Source organism: Camelus ferus, chromosome 9 (assembly GCF_009834535.1).
Source record: "Camelus ferus isolate YT-003-E chromosome 9, BCGSAC_Cfer_1.0, whole genome shotgun sequence".
Lineage (NCBI taxonomy): Eukaryota > Metazoa > Chordata > Mammalia > Artiodactyla > Camelidae > Camelus > Camelus ferus.
In genome coordinates this window covers 59506585-59523153 of record NC_045704.1, presented here as the reverse complement: position 1 = coordinate 59523153, position 16569 = coordinate 59506585, and the positions used below count along the sequence as shown (strand labels likewise).

General features: G+C 33.8%; 1 protein-coding gene across 3 annotated transcripts in view; it reads left to right on the top strand.

Moving 5' to 3' along the window:
* MAN1A2 (mannosidase alpha class 1A member 2) overlaps positions 1-16569 on the top strand; it is a 149054-nt gene that overhangs the window by 71401 nt on the left and 61084 nt on the right. For all 3 annotated transcript variants that reach the window (XM_032486948.1, XM_032486947.1, XM_006184283.3), the window contains exons 6-8: positions 681-775; positions 4824-4947; positions 9325-9418. In XM_032486948.1, coding sequence (XP_032342839.1) covers positions 681-775; positions 4824-4947; positions 9325-9418 — 313 coding nt within the window. The remainder of the gene's footprint in view (positions 1-680; positions 776-4823; positions 4948-9324; positions 9419-16569) is intronic.

Sequence of the window (16569 nt, the reverse complement as noted above, 5' to 3'; positions counted from 1 at the left end):
TATTGGTTGGTATATACTAAGAATATTGGAAATTTTACTGCATATGTCTTGGTATTAGTACATGGGTTTAAAACTTTGGGAACCACTGATATTTAGGTAATTTTTTATTTTGAGTACCAAAAAAAAAAAAAAAGCAGCAATTGTGACTAAGGGGTTAAGCATTTGTAACTCACAAAAAAAAAAACTTGGAAATGTGAACATAAACATTTTCTTTTCTTTTAATAAATGTGGTTGAACCTTAGTGGGAAATGTTGAGACATAAACATGTTTATAGTAATACAAGGGTATTTATCTAAATTGGATTGCGTCTCTTTCTTTTGTTTTAATACTTGTTCTAAGTTTGTATACCCTGGATTGAAATTTCGTAGCCTACTGTTTTCTCTCAGATTTTTTGCCAGCTGAAAATGTAGATAATATCAACACCCAAACTATGTTCTTCCCTTTCAGTTAATTGTAGTTTCAGGCCATTAAACATTGCGCAGCTTTCTTCAGTATCCATTCACTTTTACGACCATTTTCTCTGATTGCTGTATGCTCCATGGTACCAAAAGAAATTTCTTTTTTTTTCCCCCTGTACTTTGATGTATCCAGTACATTGTAGTATGCATCCTGTGAGAGATCAGGAAGTATTTTGACACCAATAATTTTATAATTTATGAATGTTTATATTTTTATCTCAGGTATTCAAGATTAAAGCAGTCCAACTGGCTGAGAAACTCCTTCCTGCCTTTAACACACCTACAGGGATCCCCTGGGCAATGGTGAATCTGAAAAGGTAAATTCTATTTTTATGTGATTATTCCTGTTCTAAACGAATTGATTATCGGATTTTTTTGACCTTTTTAAAAAGTCTTAGAGATTTCTAATTCTCTGCCTCCACCATACTTTTTATGCGTTAAACTGTTTTTCTCTGCATATATGCAAAAGCATATTTCTTTAAAACATTTTCAGATTTTTAAAATATGTTCTTTACTTTGAAACAGTTCACTTACCTTAGCTGTATTCCAATTTCTATTGCTTATTTCTAAGCCTAGATTTCTCTCCCTCACCTGTATTATAATATTGTTGTTTCTTTAAGATTTGCTTGTTTATTTCCGTTTAGTGTTATAATGGATTCAAAGTACTTTCCCTCTCTTCTTTTTTGTACATGACCTGTTGATCATTTTCTAAGTCAGAAGGGAACACAGTATAACTTAAAATCAGGGCTTCCTATTTTGCTCAGTGTCTTACCAATGATAAGGGAAGACATAATTCATGATGTTGACTATAGGGTCCTTTTTATAATAGTGACACTATTGAAATTCAAAGTGAGTGTTTAAAACGTTCTTGGCATCTGTTTTGTTCTAATAGAAAACACTGGTTTCACAAAGAAATAGATGAAAAATTTTTTGGACAACTTTGTAATCATGCAAAGGTTTTAAATCATGCAAAAATCAAATTAAAATTTCAATAATGTCACTGTATTTTAACTTGCAATTAAATCATTTGGACTGACTGAAATTTTTGCTGCTCATTTTTTCTCCAAATTATTATTCACTGTAAATATTGGAACTTGGAAATTACATGAAAATTTGACTCTTATTCCCCTTGCCCCCCACGCTCTTGAGAATAAAAGTTAGAAGCATTTGTTTTTCTGGAGGCATGATTCTCTGACAGCTTTATTTGGAAAAACTAATCTAGTTTAGTTATTTCTTTCTAGTGGAGAACTTTATGGAGTTTAAATTCACGTCGAAAAATTAGTATTTAATACTAAACATTAAATCTGACTTGACTATTCTCTGATTTCATACACTGTATATAATGTAAACTACCTCTTTGTGAGGAAAAAGCTAACTGGAGTTCCAGACAAACCTCCATAAAAGGATATGGCCAGTGATGTTGTGCGTGTATCTGTTCTCCTTCCTTAGCTTCATGACAGATTTTCTGATTTCCTTTAATACCGTTGTCAGAGTCATATAACTTTCTTAGATGAGCATTTTAATTTAATTAGCTTACAATTTAAGTCTGAGATGAAGAAAGACTGCAGGGTATTATTATTATGATTATTATGATTATTATGATTATGATTATGATTATTAATAATAATAATCTGTATGGAAAAGACCTGAGAAATCCAGCATTGCCAAACTTCAAACTTAGACTGAAATGAAAGTAGAAGGAGAAATAACCCATGAAGTTTGCTACTTGAATGATTAATCTAGATTTCTAGTTCCAACCATGGAATGGCTTTTATCAGGTTAACTCTCCCACCAAAAATAATCATAGAAACAAAATGGTTCGAAGGGACTGGAGAGCAGCTAACTCAGGGGAGGACTCAAGGGGTCCTGATACTACGAGAAGGTCATCTCTGTAGAAACACTGGCTCTCCCTCTGAGGTCGTGTTCTAAATTACAGTGCAGAGCAGCTGAGGCCAAGCCTAAAGTACTGGTCATTTGGAGCAAAGGAGACTATGGTCAGGCCTTGGAGTTGACAGAAGTTGAAACATGAGGGACAGAAATCTCAAGACAGGAAAGAACTGCAGATTAAAGGCCCCAAAAGTTATATACAAATTTCTCTCAAATTGTTGGCTGATTCTGTAACTGCACATGCCCGGGACAAGACTCAAGGAAACTAGAAAACAGCGTTTGGGGACTAAAGGGCAAAGGGAAAGCTTAATAGCTGCATGGTACATGGGGAGACAGGTGTTAGTGTTCAAGGCCGCCAAGGTGGAGGGCCCCATGAGGCTGTGTGTAAAATAAGTGAAAAACCTTGTTTAGAATTTAGTATTTTGAAGTGTTTACATGTACTATGAATGAAATTTTCATTTGGGACTTCTGGCCAGAAACTTTTTACATGGAAGAGGGATTTTGTTTATACTTGACTACACTATAATCCAATTGCCATGCTGACGCCTAGGTAATCTTTCTAAATGGTATGCTTTACTCCTTAAATATTATGTTACATTTCTTCTCCACACTCATCATACTTAGAATAAAAATTTTAAAATTTTACCGTAGCTACAGAACTCCTGCATGGTGTGGATTATACCTAGCTTTTTAACCTCGTCCTGTGTCATTCATTTCCCCTTCCTGAGCTCTAGCCACACCAGCCACCTTCTTTTTCCTCAGGGCCATTACATGTGCTGTTTCCTCTGCTGGGAATTTTCTTCTTCCAGCGCTTTTTATCACTGGCTTCTTCTCATCATTTAGATCTCAGTTTAAATTGTGTCATTTCAGAAACACTTTCTGTTAACATTATACGTAAAGTCTTCTGACTCATTCTGTCACTAGTACTCAGTATTCTATCACTATTTAATCTTCTTCATAACAATTATCATTGTTTAAAATGGTCTTATTTATTATGGGAACAGGAATGTTATATATCAGGTTATATATCACGATCTCTCAGATCGTAGTAGACACTTAATATTTGTGAAATGAATGACTACCCTACATAGTTACTGTACCCATATTTCTTCCTTGACTCTCATGTGTGGCTTCAAAAAAACCTGTTAGTGGCGTTTGCCTACCATAATTTCAAAAACAATATAAAAATAGCACCAAAAAATTAAAGAGCTTCAAGCAAGGTAGTGATATATCCTCATACCTATTTTAATGTTTTTTCCAACACAGATAAATGAAACATAGCATGCTGAATTGCCAATATACAAGTAGATACAATGGAGAAAACTTAACAACTACATGGTAGTGGGGAGACAGTGGTTAGTGTTTAAGGCTGCCAGTGTGAAGGGCCCTCAGTAAACATGCCAGGCTTTCAGCTGAGATGCCAGAGGGCCACTCCCTGGATGTAAAGGTAAAACTGGAATAGACTACGCTGAATAAAGCCTAAAGCCAAGATAATCTGCCTATATATGATCTATGTTTCAGAAGAAACTTAACTTTGAGAAAGAAGACAACATCCAAAGCATCTACACTTTTCATTTATGTAGCCTGGCTTCCGGTGAAAGTTTATAAGTCAGGTTTTAAAAAAAAAAAAACAGCAGGAAGATATCTTAGAGATATACCTGCACAAATGAAATGTAGGCAAGATTAGTCACTGTAAGTTTTTATAATAGCACAATATTAGAAATATGCTAAAGGACCACAAGTAGAGGATTGATTGAATAAATTATATCTATTTATGTAATGTAGTAGTTTTCATACAGGCACTTTTAGCATTTGGGGCAGGACAGTTCTTTATTGTATGATACTGTCCTGTTACATCTTTGACCCCAGTGCAATAAATACAAGTTGCACCTTCAAGGTTTGAAACAATTCAGGATGCTCTCAGACATTTTCATATGCCTCTGGGGTGGGACATTTCAACTGAAAATCATTACTGTCGTGGAATTCTGTGCATCTGTAACAAAAACAAAATGAGAAAGTTGTTTATGAACTGATATCAGAAGCCTACTGAGGTACATCTTAATAGCAAAATCCAAGGTACAGAACAGTAAGTATACTTTGCTATGTTTTGTTTAAGAAAGAAGGAAAATAAGAATATATATTTGGATTGCTTATGTATGTGTAAAAATGTCTGTACTAATACATGAAAAGCTGATAAATGATTATATTTGGGGCCTGGTAGGGGATGAGGAATGAGAATGGGGTGAAACAGATTTAATGTACAGTTTTCTACATTGTTTTGATCTCTAGAACATGTGGATGTTCTGTTAAATAATTTTAAAACAATAAAAAAAAATTTTAGATATAAGTAAGCTGTTTTATTTGAGATAATAATTTCTGAGATTTATTTAAAGTTTATGTATTCACTAAGAAATTTTGTGTTTGTTTGTTTGTTTTGTTTTGCCAATCCTGTCTCCTTTTACCTTGCCTTTCATTCAGTGGAGTAGGGCGAAACTGGGGCTGGGCATCTGCAGGTAGCAGCATTCTTGCTGAATTTGGTACACTTCACATGGAGTTTGTCCACCTCAGCTACTTGACAGGAGACCCGGTGTACTACAAAAAGGTTAGTTTTAGTTTTCTTGCCTTCTTTTCTTTGTTATAAAAGTGTCTTTAAGATTTACCCCAAAGATTTGATTAATGCTTAGAAGATGTTTGTCTTTTTTAAAATAATATAAAGAAATATCCCTTCTATTTAGAACATATTTAAAATACTTACTGTTATTTGAGAAGATATAACCACTAGTAGGTAGATTTTTAAAAAATTCCTTCACTATCTCTGTTTAGCATTGTGCTGAAATACTTAGCATGGCAAGACAATACAAACAAAATGAATGGAAAGGTAAAGAATTGAAGAGGAAGGAAGAAAATAGTAATTATTCACATATTACGTGATTACCTAAAATATTAAGGCAATCTACATTTAAATTATTAGAAATAAGCTTAATCTATTTTTTGAATGAAAGATCAATATGGATATTAAAAATTAGTAGTATTTCTTTGTACCAGCTACAGCAGGCAAGAAGGTATCATTTCTAAAAACATAGCTTATGTGGTAGGAACAAAAGTATAAATATCTCACAAATAAATCTAACAAAAGATAAAATTTGAAACTATTAAATGACATTGTAGAGGACCTAAATAAATGGGGAGTTGTATTATGTTCATGTATAGATAAACAATATTGTAAAATTTCAGTTATCTCCAAATTGATCTCTAGCATCAGTTCAGTGCCAAAGAATTCTTCAGTGCCTCCCTTTTGTTTTGGGGTTTTTTTTAATGGAACTTGACTAGACACTTGTAGAATTTAAATAGAAGAGAAACATTCAAGATACTCCTGAAGAAAAACATGTTGGGTGGATTTGCATTACCCAGTTATCAACACTGACAGTATAGATCTGGTGGATAGACACAAGTAAGACAGGTGAACAGGATAAACAGCCCTTAAGCAGACCCATATAGATGTGGAAACATTATGACAAGTGTAGCATTGTAGACTATAACAATTCCAGGAGCATGAAAGGCTTAAATTTAAAAGACAATATCTGGTTAAGTTGAAAATATATATACCCTTTAACTTCGCAGTTCCACTCTTTTGTATGTACATGTACATTATATACATAAAAGCATTGTTTTATATTAGCAATTTATGTGATAAGATTCAACACAGCAGTGAAAAAAAATTAATTATGGTCAACATTCATCAATCAAAAGAGTATACTACAACTTTATTATAAAGTTGACCAGAAGCAGAGGTGTGTTATTTAGGTATTCAAATGTGGTTTTAATAGAGTCGAGATAATGATAGACATAAAATTCAGGGCTGTGACCACATCTCAGACAAAGGTAGTGGTAAGTGAATGGGTCATGGTAAACAGAATGGCAGAGGTGGTGTAGTGTTGTCCTGTGTGAGTAGAATCTATATATATTCGTTTCTGTGTCTGAAATATTTTATCAGTTGAGAATTTTCAGGTAAGGATAGCAAAATGGAGCCAGATCACAGAATTTCTCCTTTCCTGATTAAATGAACAATGACAATAAAAATAATAAATACCAACAAAAATTCATCAATGGCAATGAAAAGAAAGAAAGGCTGCAACCTCATGTCCAAAACATGTGACAGCCAAAAAAAAAAAAAAAAAAAAACCAACAGCAGCAGCAACAATAGATTTCTGCTATAGTATGTTAAGTCTGTCTCCTACCCTATCCTAAATCCTTACCGGGCAGAGAAAGCAAGTCAGTAAACTCCTGATATTCCCTGCTAATCTTACAAGGGAGGCCAGTGCTCTGGGTGTCCAGTGCACCGCTGCCCCCAGCTCCAGAGGAGTTCTCCCCTCCCATCCTCACTGAGCTGCAGGAAGTGAGTGAGGACACTAGTACTCCAGATCTCAAACTGTATCCACGAGAGGAGGAATGCCCCCGCTCACACACAGTAGGAAGGAATTTGAGACAATTCATCTGTACTGTATCAGACCAAAGTTCAGGCTAGAGCTTACCTAACAGTTAATATGAGCACGATGGAAAGAGAAAGCATGACAATTATGCAGGCATACTCTGGGAAACAAAAGCAGGGCAGCAAATAGCATATAAAAGACTGATAACACCGTTTGACAGTTTAAAAGTCACCACGAGCAATTCATACTATAATAGAAATGGAATTCAGTAAAATTAGAACTCAGAAATAAAATAAAACAATAAAATGATACAAGAAGATTGTAGAGCTAAAGAAACAAATTGACACTTTACATAATATATTTCTGTAAAATAAATAAATGAAAAGCAACAAATAACTTACTGTACATAGTTGAAAACTGAATTACTGACATGGAATAAAAGCAATAAATATTCATAGCTAAAATAGGGAAAAACATAGATTAAAAAGATGATAAACTTGTGAAACAGAGATAATCTAACATGATATTTCTTAAGTAGAGGACCTAACACACTTAAAAGCAACAAAAATTAGAAACAGAACTATGAACTCCACTTTCAACGGAATTGAAAGAGATACTGATACTTCATGTAACAAAACAGGAAGAAAAGTTGGCATAAGCAATCAAGGTCACAGACAGGTTTCGGTAACTACAGAGGGTATTTGTGGTTGCAGATTTCAAAAATAAAAAGCTAATAGAGCAGTTCTCTGTAAAGTACGTGATACATCTTGAGGCACAAAACTGAATCCTTATTAACAACATGAGAACTGGATCACAGGCTGATGGTGGATGCTTCTTTGGATCCCACTGAATATGATGTGTTGAGAAGCTATAAAAACAGAATTCAGTTAGGAATCTCACAGACGCACCAAAGCCCACACACTTCAGTGAAGGAAGAGAATGAGTGACAGATTCTGTTATGAGCAGTGCTGCATTGCTGGTTTCAGTTGCCTAAGGAGAGAAGCAAAGGCTTAAAAAAGCACGTTGACCTCTGGACTCTCCTTGGCCTTTTATGTCAAAACTGGTGAATAGCTGGTTCAAGAAGAATAGCAATGAGTAGTTCCCCCCGAAAAACAGGTATAGAATTTATACAAAAATATTACTAGGAAAAAAAGAGGGAAGGAACACGAGAAATAAATGACAGCCAAAAAATACTTTTCCAAAAATAGCAATTGAAGACCTAGGCCAAACATCACCATGAGAGAGAAGATAATGAAGCTCTCGTCTGTGAAATAAATAAATAGAGATTAAAGTGCTCAAGGACAATAAGATGTGTTATCAGTAATAAAGTGTAAAAAAAAAATAAAGTTATTATGAAAATGAAAGGCAAAATGGAAACAAAAAGAAAACATTCAAAGTATAATAAGAGTCTTAGAAGACACAACTGAGACAAGCTAGTAAACGTATGAACATTGAAAGATAGATAAAAAGATTAAGAGAGGAAATGATAGATGTGAAAGAGAAGAGAGGATTCAATGTATGCGTAATTTCCAGAAGACTAAAGAATGCTGATTTTTTTTCATCTTTCATAACAACATCATTCTGAACTGACTAAACCTGATTCATGGAATTTTTCAGATTGAGATTGTTGTACTAGACTTAGTCTCTGACATGAAAGAACACAGGTAATATGACATCTCGGAGCCCATCCCATGTAGCCTAAAACGATATGATGACACAATCCCGGCAATGAAAGATGATTTGAAATTGTGTATTAAAATGTTTAGTGCTGTGCTCAAGTCCAGAAAATAGTGAATTATATATAAGGCCTTGTGAAAAAGAAAATGTTTCCCCAAGTCATTTATGCCAACTAGGTTATCTTTCGGATGTGAAGATAACATTCTCAAGTAAATACAGGAAATAAAATGCATTAGTGATTTTTCTTTTTTTTTTTTCTTTAAGCACTTAAAAAAAATCATCATCCAATGTAGAGAAGAATCAAAACAGAAGTCCCTGGGAAAGTCTCCAGCTTCATAATATATTTCATGATTTTCCCCCCCTTTAACTTTAGAGACATCTTTTAGGAATTAGAATTTTAGGAATTTAGGGTTATCTATTATGGGATCAATATTTAAAGTTCAGCAGTTTAGTTTTACTTCTTTTACTTTTTCATCTATTAAAAGCAGAATGGTTTCCTACTTTTTATTATAAACGTCCTATTATGATTATATGTCTATGAAATTATTTCTCTTTGTATGTTTAGTTATGTACATATTGAATATGTCTAGAATGATGTTTATCACTGATGTTGGCATTGAAGTTAGTTTCTGTCTGTGATCTTTTCTTTATATTTTTATTGTTGCTTGACTTTTAAATAATGATTATATATCATCTTATTAAAATAACGAGTCATTTAAAAACTAGAAGCCTTTTCTTACCATCACACATACACACGAAGTGGAGGGCAGGAGGTGGTGTAGGTTCTGAGTGAAAAAACAAAGTCTAGATTAATATAAAACCTTAATGATATTTTTTATTCATTAATTGCATTTTTATTTTATTTTTTTTAGGTCATGCATATTCGGAAACTGCTTCAGAAAATGGATCGTCCAAATGGTCTTTATCCAAATTATTTGAACCCAAGAACAGGTCGCTGGGGTCAGTGTAAGTATTTCTATTACAGCTGGTGCTTTGTTCAAAGATTATTTGTCTGAAAACTTTTACTTGATGTAGTGAAAAAATACATTAACATGTAGTGTTAGAAACCCCAGTTAGTGTATAACCTTGAGATCTACTAGTACTGTTACCTTTGGCAAGATTCCAATCTCTTGTAGCTTTAGTTTTTTGATTTGTAAAATGGAAACATTAATAACCCGTCTCACAAGAGTATTTTATTTTATGTATATGTAATTACTTTGCTAAAATATAATATGACATTTGCTTTTAACCCCTTATTTGTAAACTGTATCTGCACATAAATAAGAGCCTTACTTGAGGTAAGCGTTTAGTAAAGGAATATGAAGGACAATTGAGTATGTTAAATGATTAGAAAATGGGGTGCTTGCTCTTGGACAAGTCACATCTGGTCATTCATTTTATAAGTACCGTGCGCTAACCAATTGTGTAACTGGAGCTCCTGGTCATTCATTTTAAAAGAAGGTATCAGTGTCTGTTATTTACCAGGCTCTTGGATGCGACTAGAGATGGAAAAGAAATATATGGGACTTGGTCTGAATCCAGGCAGCTCCCAGGCTAGCAGGCGGGATAGGCAGACACATAGAGGTAGTTGGAATGTAACATGATAGACGTTGTAGTAGAGGATCATACCAGTTGTTACGTGAGACTGTGGTAGACGTTATGTCCTGTCTCAGGAGACAGTATTTTGTTTGGGGAGAAGGTGATTTTATTAGAATTTTAGAATTGCTCTTTGAAGGAATTGATTTTTTTAAAACAGTAAATAAATATTTTCTGTTCATGAAAAAACAAAACATAAATGGACAATAAACAGACGTTCATATTTAACCCTAAAAGTGGTGTTAATGTAAATTAATGATTCATGGAGACAATGCAGTGTGACAATACACTCTTTCTGTGTAGACCAGTGCTACATTATTAGAATTTACAGAAACTACCATCTTTGGTACCATGTTTGTAGCATTGCCATAGACTGGTCACCAGAGCCCTTTATCCCTCTGTCTTCCCACTTCACCACATCCCTTATCAAATCAGTACAGCTTTTAAACAGAAGACACTGCTCTTTATCTATCAAACTGATAAAGGAAATGGACACATCCCTGAATCCAGTGCTTCTGAAAGTATGAAAATTTGTATAACCTTTGAACCAGCAATTCATTTCTAGGCATGTATTCCAAAGGAATTTTTGGAGCTCTATATATATACGTGTATGTATATATGTGTGTGTATATATATATATACACACACACACACACACACACATACATACATATACATATATATATATATACACGTACATATATATACATAAAGGTTATTTACAGTAACTTTGGAGTTATTTATAATAGGGATCATTTGGAAACATTCTAAAGCAGTCCTATCTGGTAGAAGTTTATGATGATGAAAATGTTCCGTATCTTTTCTATCTAATATAGTAATCACTAGCTGCATGTGGTTATTGAGTATGGGAAATGTTGCTAATATGGTTGTGGAACTGCATTTTAAATTTTATTTGCCTTTAATTAATTTAAATTTAAAAGCTGTTTGTGGGTAGAGCCTATCGCATCGTACAGTGCAGTTTTTAAACATCTTGTGAAAGAGAGTTGATTAAATTATAGTCCCTCCAGATGTGGTATACAATACAGCCATTAAAAGTTATGTTATAGAATACTTGACCTAGATAAATATGAAATATTTAGAAAGATACTTAGAAAAAGAGAGAAAACAAACACTACAAGAATAGAAACCAAAGTGTTACCTGTGATTTTTTTCTGAATGGTTTTTCTTCTTTTGTTTACCTCTATTAATGTAGGTTTGATAATGGAAATCTATTATTTTTGAAGTAAGATTAAAAACACTTCTAAACAAAAAGAAGATGCTATCTTCCACACCAAAATCTAAGAATACTGAAAAAAAAATCAGTTTTAGAATTGCCAGCCTCTGAAATGACCAACAATGTTGTATTGATGGAATCTTAATTATTAAAATTGTAACTCTTTCTCTTCAAAGGCATTGTGAAAATGGGATAGGCACATGAAAAAGAATGAAGTTGGGCCCTTACCTTATACCAGATACAAAAATTAACTTGAAATAACTCAAAGACCCTAAATTTAAGGACCAAAACTATTAAACTCTTCAAAGAAAAGAGGGGAAGATCTTTATGACCTTGGGTTTGGCAGTGATTTCTTCAAAGCACAGTCAACAATAGAAAAAATAGATAAATTGGATTTTAGTAAATCAGAAACTTTTGTGCATCAAAGGATACTATTGTGAGAATGAAAGACAGCCCACAGAATGAGAGTTTATCAAATAGCAAATAAATGAGTTAATATTTGTAAATCATATACCTGAAAAGGGCTTAATATCCAGAATATATAAAGAACTTCTATAACTCAACAACAAAAAGACAAACACTCAGTTAAAAAATGGATAAAGAACTTGAATAGACATCCTCCAAGGAAGATATGCAAATGGGAAATAAACATGAAAAAGATGCTGACCATCGTTAGTCATTAGGGAAATGGCAAGTCCAAAGCACGATGAGATGTCACTAGGATGACTGTAATCAAAAGGACAGATAATAAATGTTGGTGAGGATATGGAGAAATTGGAACCCTCTCACACTCCTGGTGGGAATGTAAAATGGTGCAGCCACTGTGAAAAACAGGTGGTTTCTCAGAAAGTTAAACATAGAATTCCATCTGATACGCCTAGGTATATATACCCAAAAGATTCTGAAAGCAAGGTCTCATTCACAATATCCAAAGGTAGAAACAACCAAAGTGTACAACAGAAGGATAAACATAATGTGATATATACATATAATAGAATATTATTTAGCTATAAAAAGGAATGAAGTTCTTATACATGCTGTGGCATAGATGAACCTTGAAAATATTATGCCAAGATGAAAAAAGGCAATTGCAAAAGGAAAAATACTGTATGATCCAGTTATATCAAATACCTAGAATTATCAAATGTATAGAGACAGAAAATATATTAGAGGTTACCAGGAGCTTGGGTGAGAGGAGAGTGAGGAGTTATTACTTAATAGGTACAGAGTTTCTATTTGGGATAATGAAAAAGTTTTGGAAATAACGGTGATGTTTGTACAACACTGTGAATGTAATTAATGCCACTGAATAGTCCACTTAAAAATGGTAAAAATGGCAACTTCCATTTTATATATATATATATATATACACATATATATATATATATACACATATATATTTATAACACAAAACTGCAGTGAAAAAGTTTTTTCATTCATGCTTGTTTTTCCCACAGAATAAATTCAAGTTACTTCTTTAGAGTATATTCACTCTCAGCAGTTATTAATTTTGAGAATGTTATATAAAGAGCTATTCACTGGTTGTTTTGGCAAGAGGTTTTTAAAATTCTAGGGGAACTGCCCTAATATCCCCTTTAGCAGCTGCAATCCTTATTAAATTGTCCAATTTGTTCCTTTTAGTGTTTTTGTATATTTTATATCAGCTTCTGAAAAGTATATCAAGTTCCATTATTATATTTTGAACAGTATACATCTGTCATAACTATAAATAGTCTGCAAAACAAACAGTGAGTTGAGCTGAAATGTAACAATTCAGCTTTGGCTAACTGTATTATAATTAGAGTAATGATAATGTCTGTGACATGCACACAGCAATCACAGAGAATAATTATGGTAATTACCTTCAGGAAGAGTACTTGGCAACAGATATAAAAGATTATAGTAAGAGAACCTAGATTTAAAGGCACATCATTAGTATCTTTTTTTTTTAACTTTATTTTTTCACTAGTTTTCTGAGTACAATATTTAGCCTATGACATTTAATGACTTAAGTGAATAAAATATAGGAAATTTGTCATTACTGATTTATTAAATTTTGTACTACTGATTTAAACCTTATGGAAAAAACAAGAATTGGTATAATATTTAGAGTTAGAAGGCTAATCCAGGCTTTCCTGCTTAATAATTGCTTAATAATTGAGGTAAGTTGTTTAACCTCATGCCTTTGTTTCTTCATCTGTTCTAATTGTACTTATTTTAATAAAATAATCATGTGGGTCTATTTATGAGATAATATATTTGAAAATGCTACATAAACTGAACGACAAGATACAAATACTAACTTTTATTTCAGAATTTTCTGTAAGAACACTTCAAGAAATAGATTCTTAGAAATCTGCCATTAACTTCATGACATGCTGAGACAGATAATATGAACCATTGGTGTTCAGTAGTACTTTATAATGTGTTACCAGTTTCTAAATTTCAAACCTGGGAGTGACATGTTCATCAAATTTGACACCTAGGCAGTCATGGTTTAATGGTTCAAGTAAGAAATGCAGACTACTGGGTGATAAATTCCATAGTTAACCATGGATCTCAGACTTCTGCTGTGTGTTTATTTATTAAGCATATAAACTTCCACTGAAACAGCAGTTTAGAAGAGCTAGAGAGAACCTGTCATGCAGGACTGGAACTAAATCCTATAACCTAAGTAACCTGTAACTAAATCTGTAACCCTGGCAATAATTCACGTATCTAAAATAATTCCCCCTAAACCATGATGCCAAGGACTTTTGCCTTTCCCTGCTTTTTTCTTGTTATTTCACCTACTTTAATTTTGTTACATCTTCTTTATGTTTTCTTTTCCTGTATTTGTTAATCCTCAGATCTACAACATATCCAGAAGTATATGTGTGAGACCAAAGTACAAAATTAAAAAATGCCCTACATGTAATTTTAATGACTTTTATGAATGCCATACTTCAAAGTTTGTGTCCTTTAATCACTTCATGCATTCTCTCTGAATGAACTCCCCTGGCTCAAATACATTTTTATATAACTCCCAAATGTATACCCCTAACTTAGCTCTCTGAATTTCCACAAATCTGATTGTCTGTTATATCTCTTTAGATACCCAGCTAGTCCCTCAAATGCAACATGCCCCAAATTCAAACTCTTTCCACTTTAAGCCATTTCCCCCTCTAGTACTGCCAGTTTTCATTGTTCACCCATTTGTCCCAGCAAGAAGTCTAGACATCATCCATGATTTCTCTTTCTTCATTATTTCAATAAACATTTGATAGATATCAAACCCAAAAGAGTATGGTAGAAACAAGAAAGATGAGGTTATTTTAAGATGTTAATTATAAGCATAATAATTAGGTAGTTTCAGCTGAAGGGTAGAAGTTGAAGATAAACCAAGAAGGGGACTCCTGAAAAGGAAGTGGAAGTGGTTAGGATCCAGAGCTAGATGGAGTGTATAGAGCAGAGAAGGAACATTTCTTCCTTTTAACAGGCAAAGGGAACAGATAAATTGATAGATGGGGTGCTGAAAGCTGAAAGATACATTTTGGGGTCAGTGATCTGTATTTTTTTCTGTGAATTTGAAGGCTTGGTTGTCTGCTGACAATAAGTAAGAAGGTAGAACTGTAGAGGTCTTTTGAAGAAGGCATTTCTAAATCTGCTTTAGGAAATGAGAAAGAACACTAACCAAGGAGTCATAGAAGAGTTGACAAGCAATGCTCAGGTTCTCATTGATGGTAAAAATTGTGAATTTGGGGATAATAGTAGAGCAGTGAAATAGGTGAGCAGTGGAGCAAGGATCCTGAATGTGTGAACCACAGGATTGCCTGTTGCTTCCTTTCTTATCCAGCCTAGACTGCATAGAATCCAGACCAGTGTGACAGTGCTCAAGTACTTTTATTCTTCTGTGTTATCTGTCCTGCAAATCCCAATACTTGAATCAGCCCAGTGATGTACCTTCCCCATTCACGCACAGAGTCTCCTGAGCATTGCTGCTGAAAATCATCAGTAATACAGCTTTAAGTCACTATAAATCTATCATTTCCAGTTCCAAGCTGGATCACCGGTACCCCCAACAACTCTTTAACTTTGATCAGTCTCAGTTTCCTCTCATGCATGTGCTTCTAGGTACTCTGCTGAATGCTCAAGGGGACTCCTTTGTAGGTATGTGAGTGTCTCTTTCTGTGCAAGTCTCTTATTTCTGGTGCACTGGGCTATGAACTCTGGCTGACTTGGTCTTTTCTTGACTATGCCTCATTTCTTCCATTGCCTCTGCCAAGAAACTTTTGAGGCTGTAATCTGGGGATAGTCATAGAAATCACTTTGTTCATTTTCCATTTCTCAGAGATCACTGTCCTTTGTTGCCTGATGCTCAGTGTCTTGAAAACCATCATTTCATGTATATTGTCCAATGTTTTTGGTTGTTTCAGGTTGCAGAGTAAACTCAGGTAAGAAGCACAAGTCTTTTTCTAAATCAATTTCTATTATGTTGTTTGGGTTTTTTTTCTATTTATTATGCATTCTTAAAATATCTTCCCCCATGCAGCCTTATATTTTTTGTTTCATTGGTTTTTTTTTTTTCTTTACTGGTTTTAAAATTTTATATATATATATATTTCTCTTTCCTAACAGTTGTCCTTGAATTTTAACTTAATTACCCCTTCCTAGATGACTTTGCTTTCTAAGTCAAAGTGAGAATAAAGATCCTATAGACTAAATCTCTTTACTTATGCTTTCATTTACTTACTCATTTGGTTTTATCTGTTTTTCCAGTCTCAGAGAAAGCAGCACACTAATTGTCCTGTCTAGTGTTTGTCCTTTGAGCTGTGTTCTGTATTCCATCTTCTTTTAACTCCTGAACTCGTTCTTTTTTGGAATTCCCGTTTTAGTTATACTATATGTATATTAAATTACCTGGTCCCTTTTTAGCCAGTAAATCTCTCAGTATTTCCTTTCATTCTTCTTTAGTGCCATAGCCTCCTTCTCGTGGATTCTTCCATATCTATTCTTCCTATTATGATAAAACCTTCCAAAGGAATAGTTTATGTTTGTTGATTTTTCTTGTATCTCCTATTAACTTCTCAATGCATTGCATTCTGGGCTCTGCTCTCTACTTTCCCACTGAAATTAATTTCTTATGTGGCCCAGTGACTGTCCTATAGAATAGTCCAAAAAGGATGATGTATTAGTCAGCTATTGCTATATAACAAGTCACTCTAAAACTTTACTGGCTTAAAGCAATTAATTATTTCTCCAAAATCTGCAGATTGACTTAAGAGGTTCTGCCGATCTGGCTTGGGCA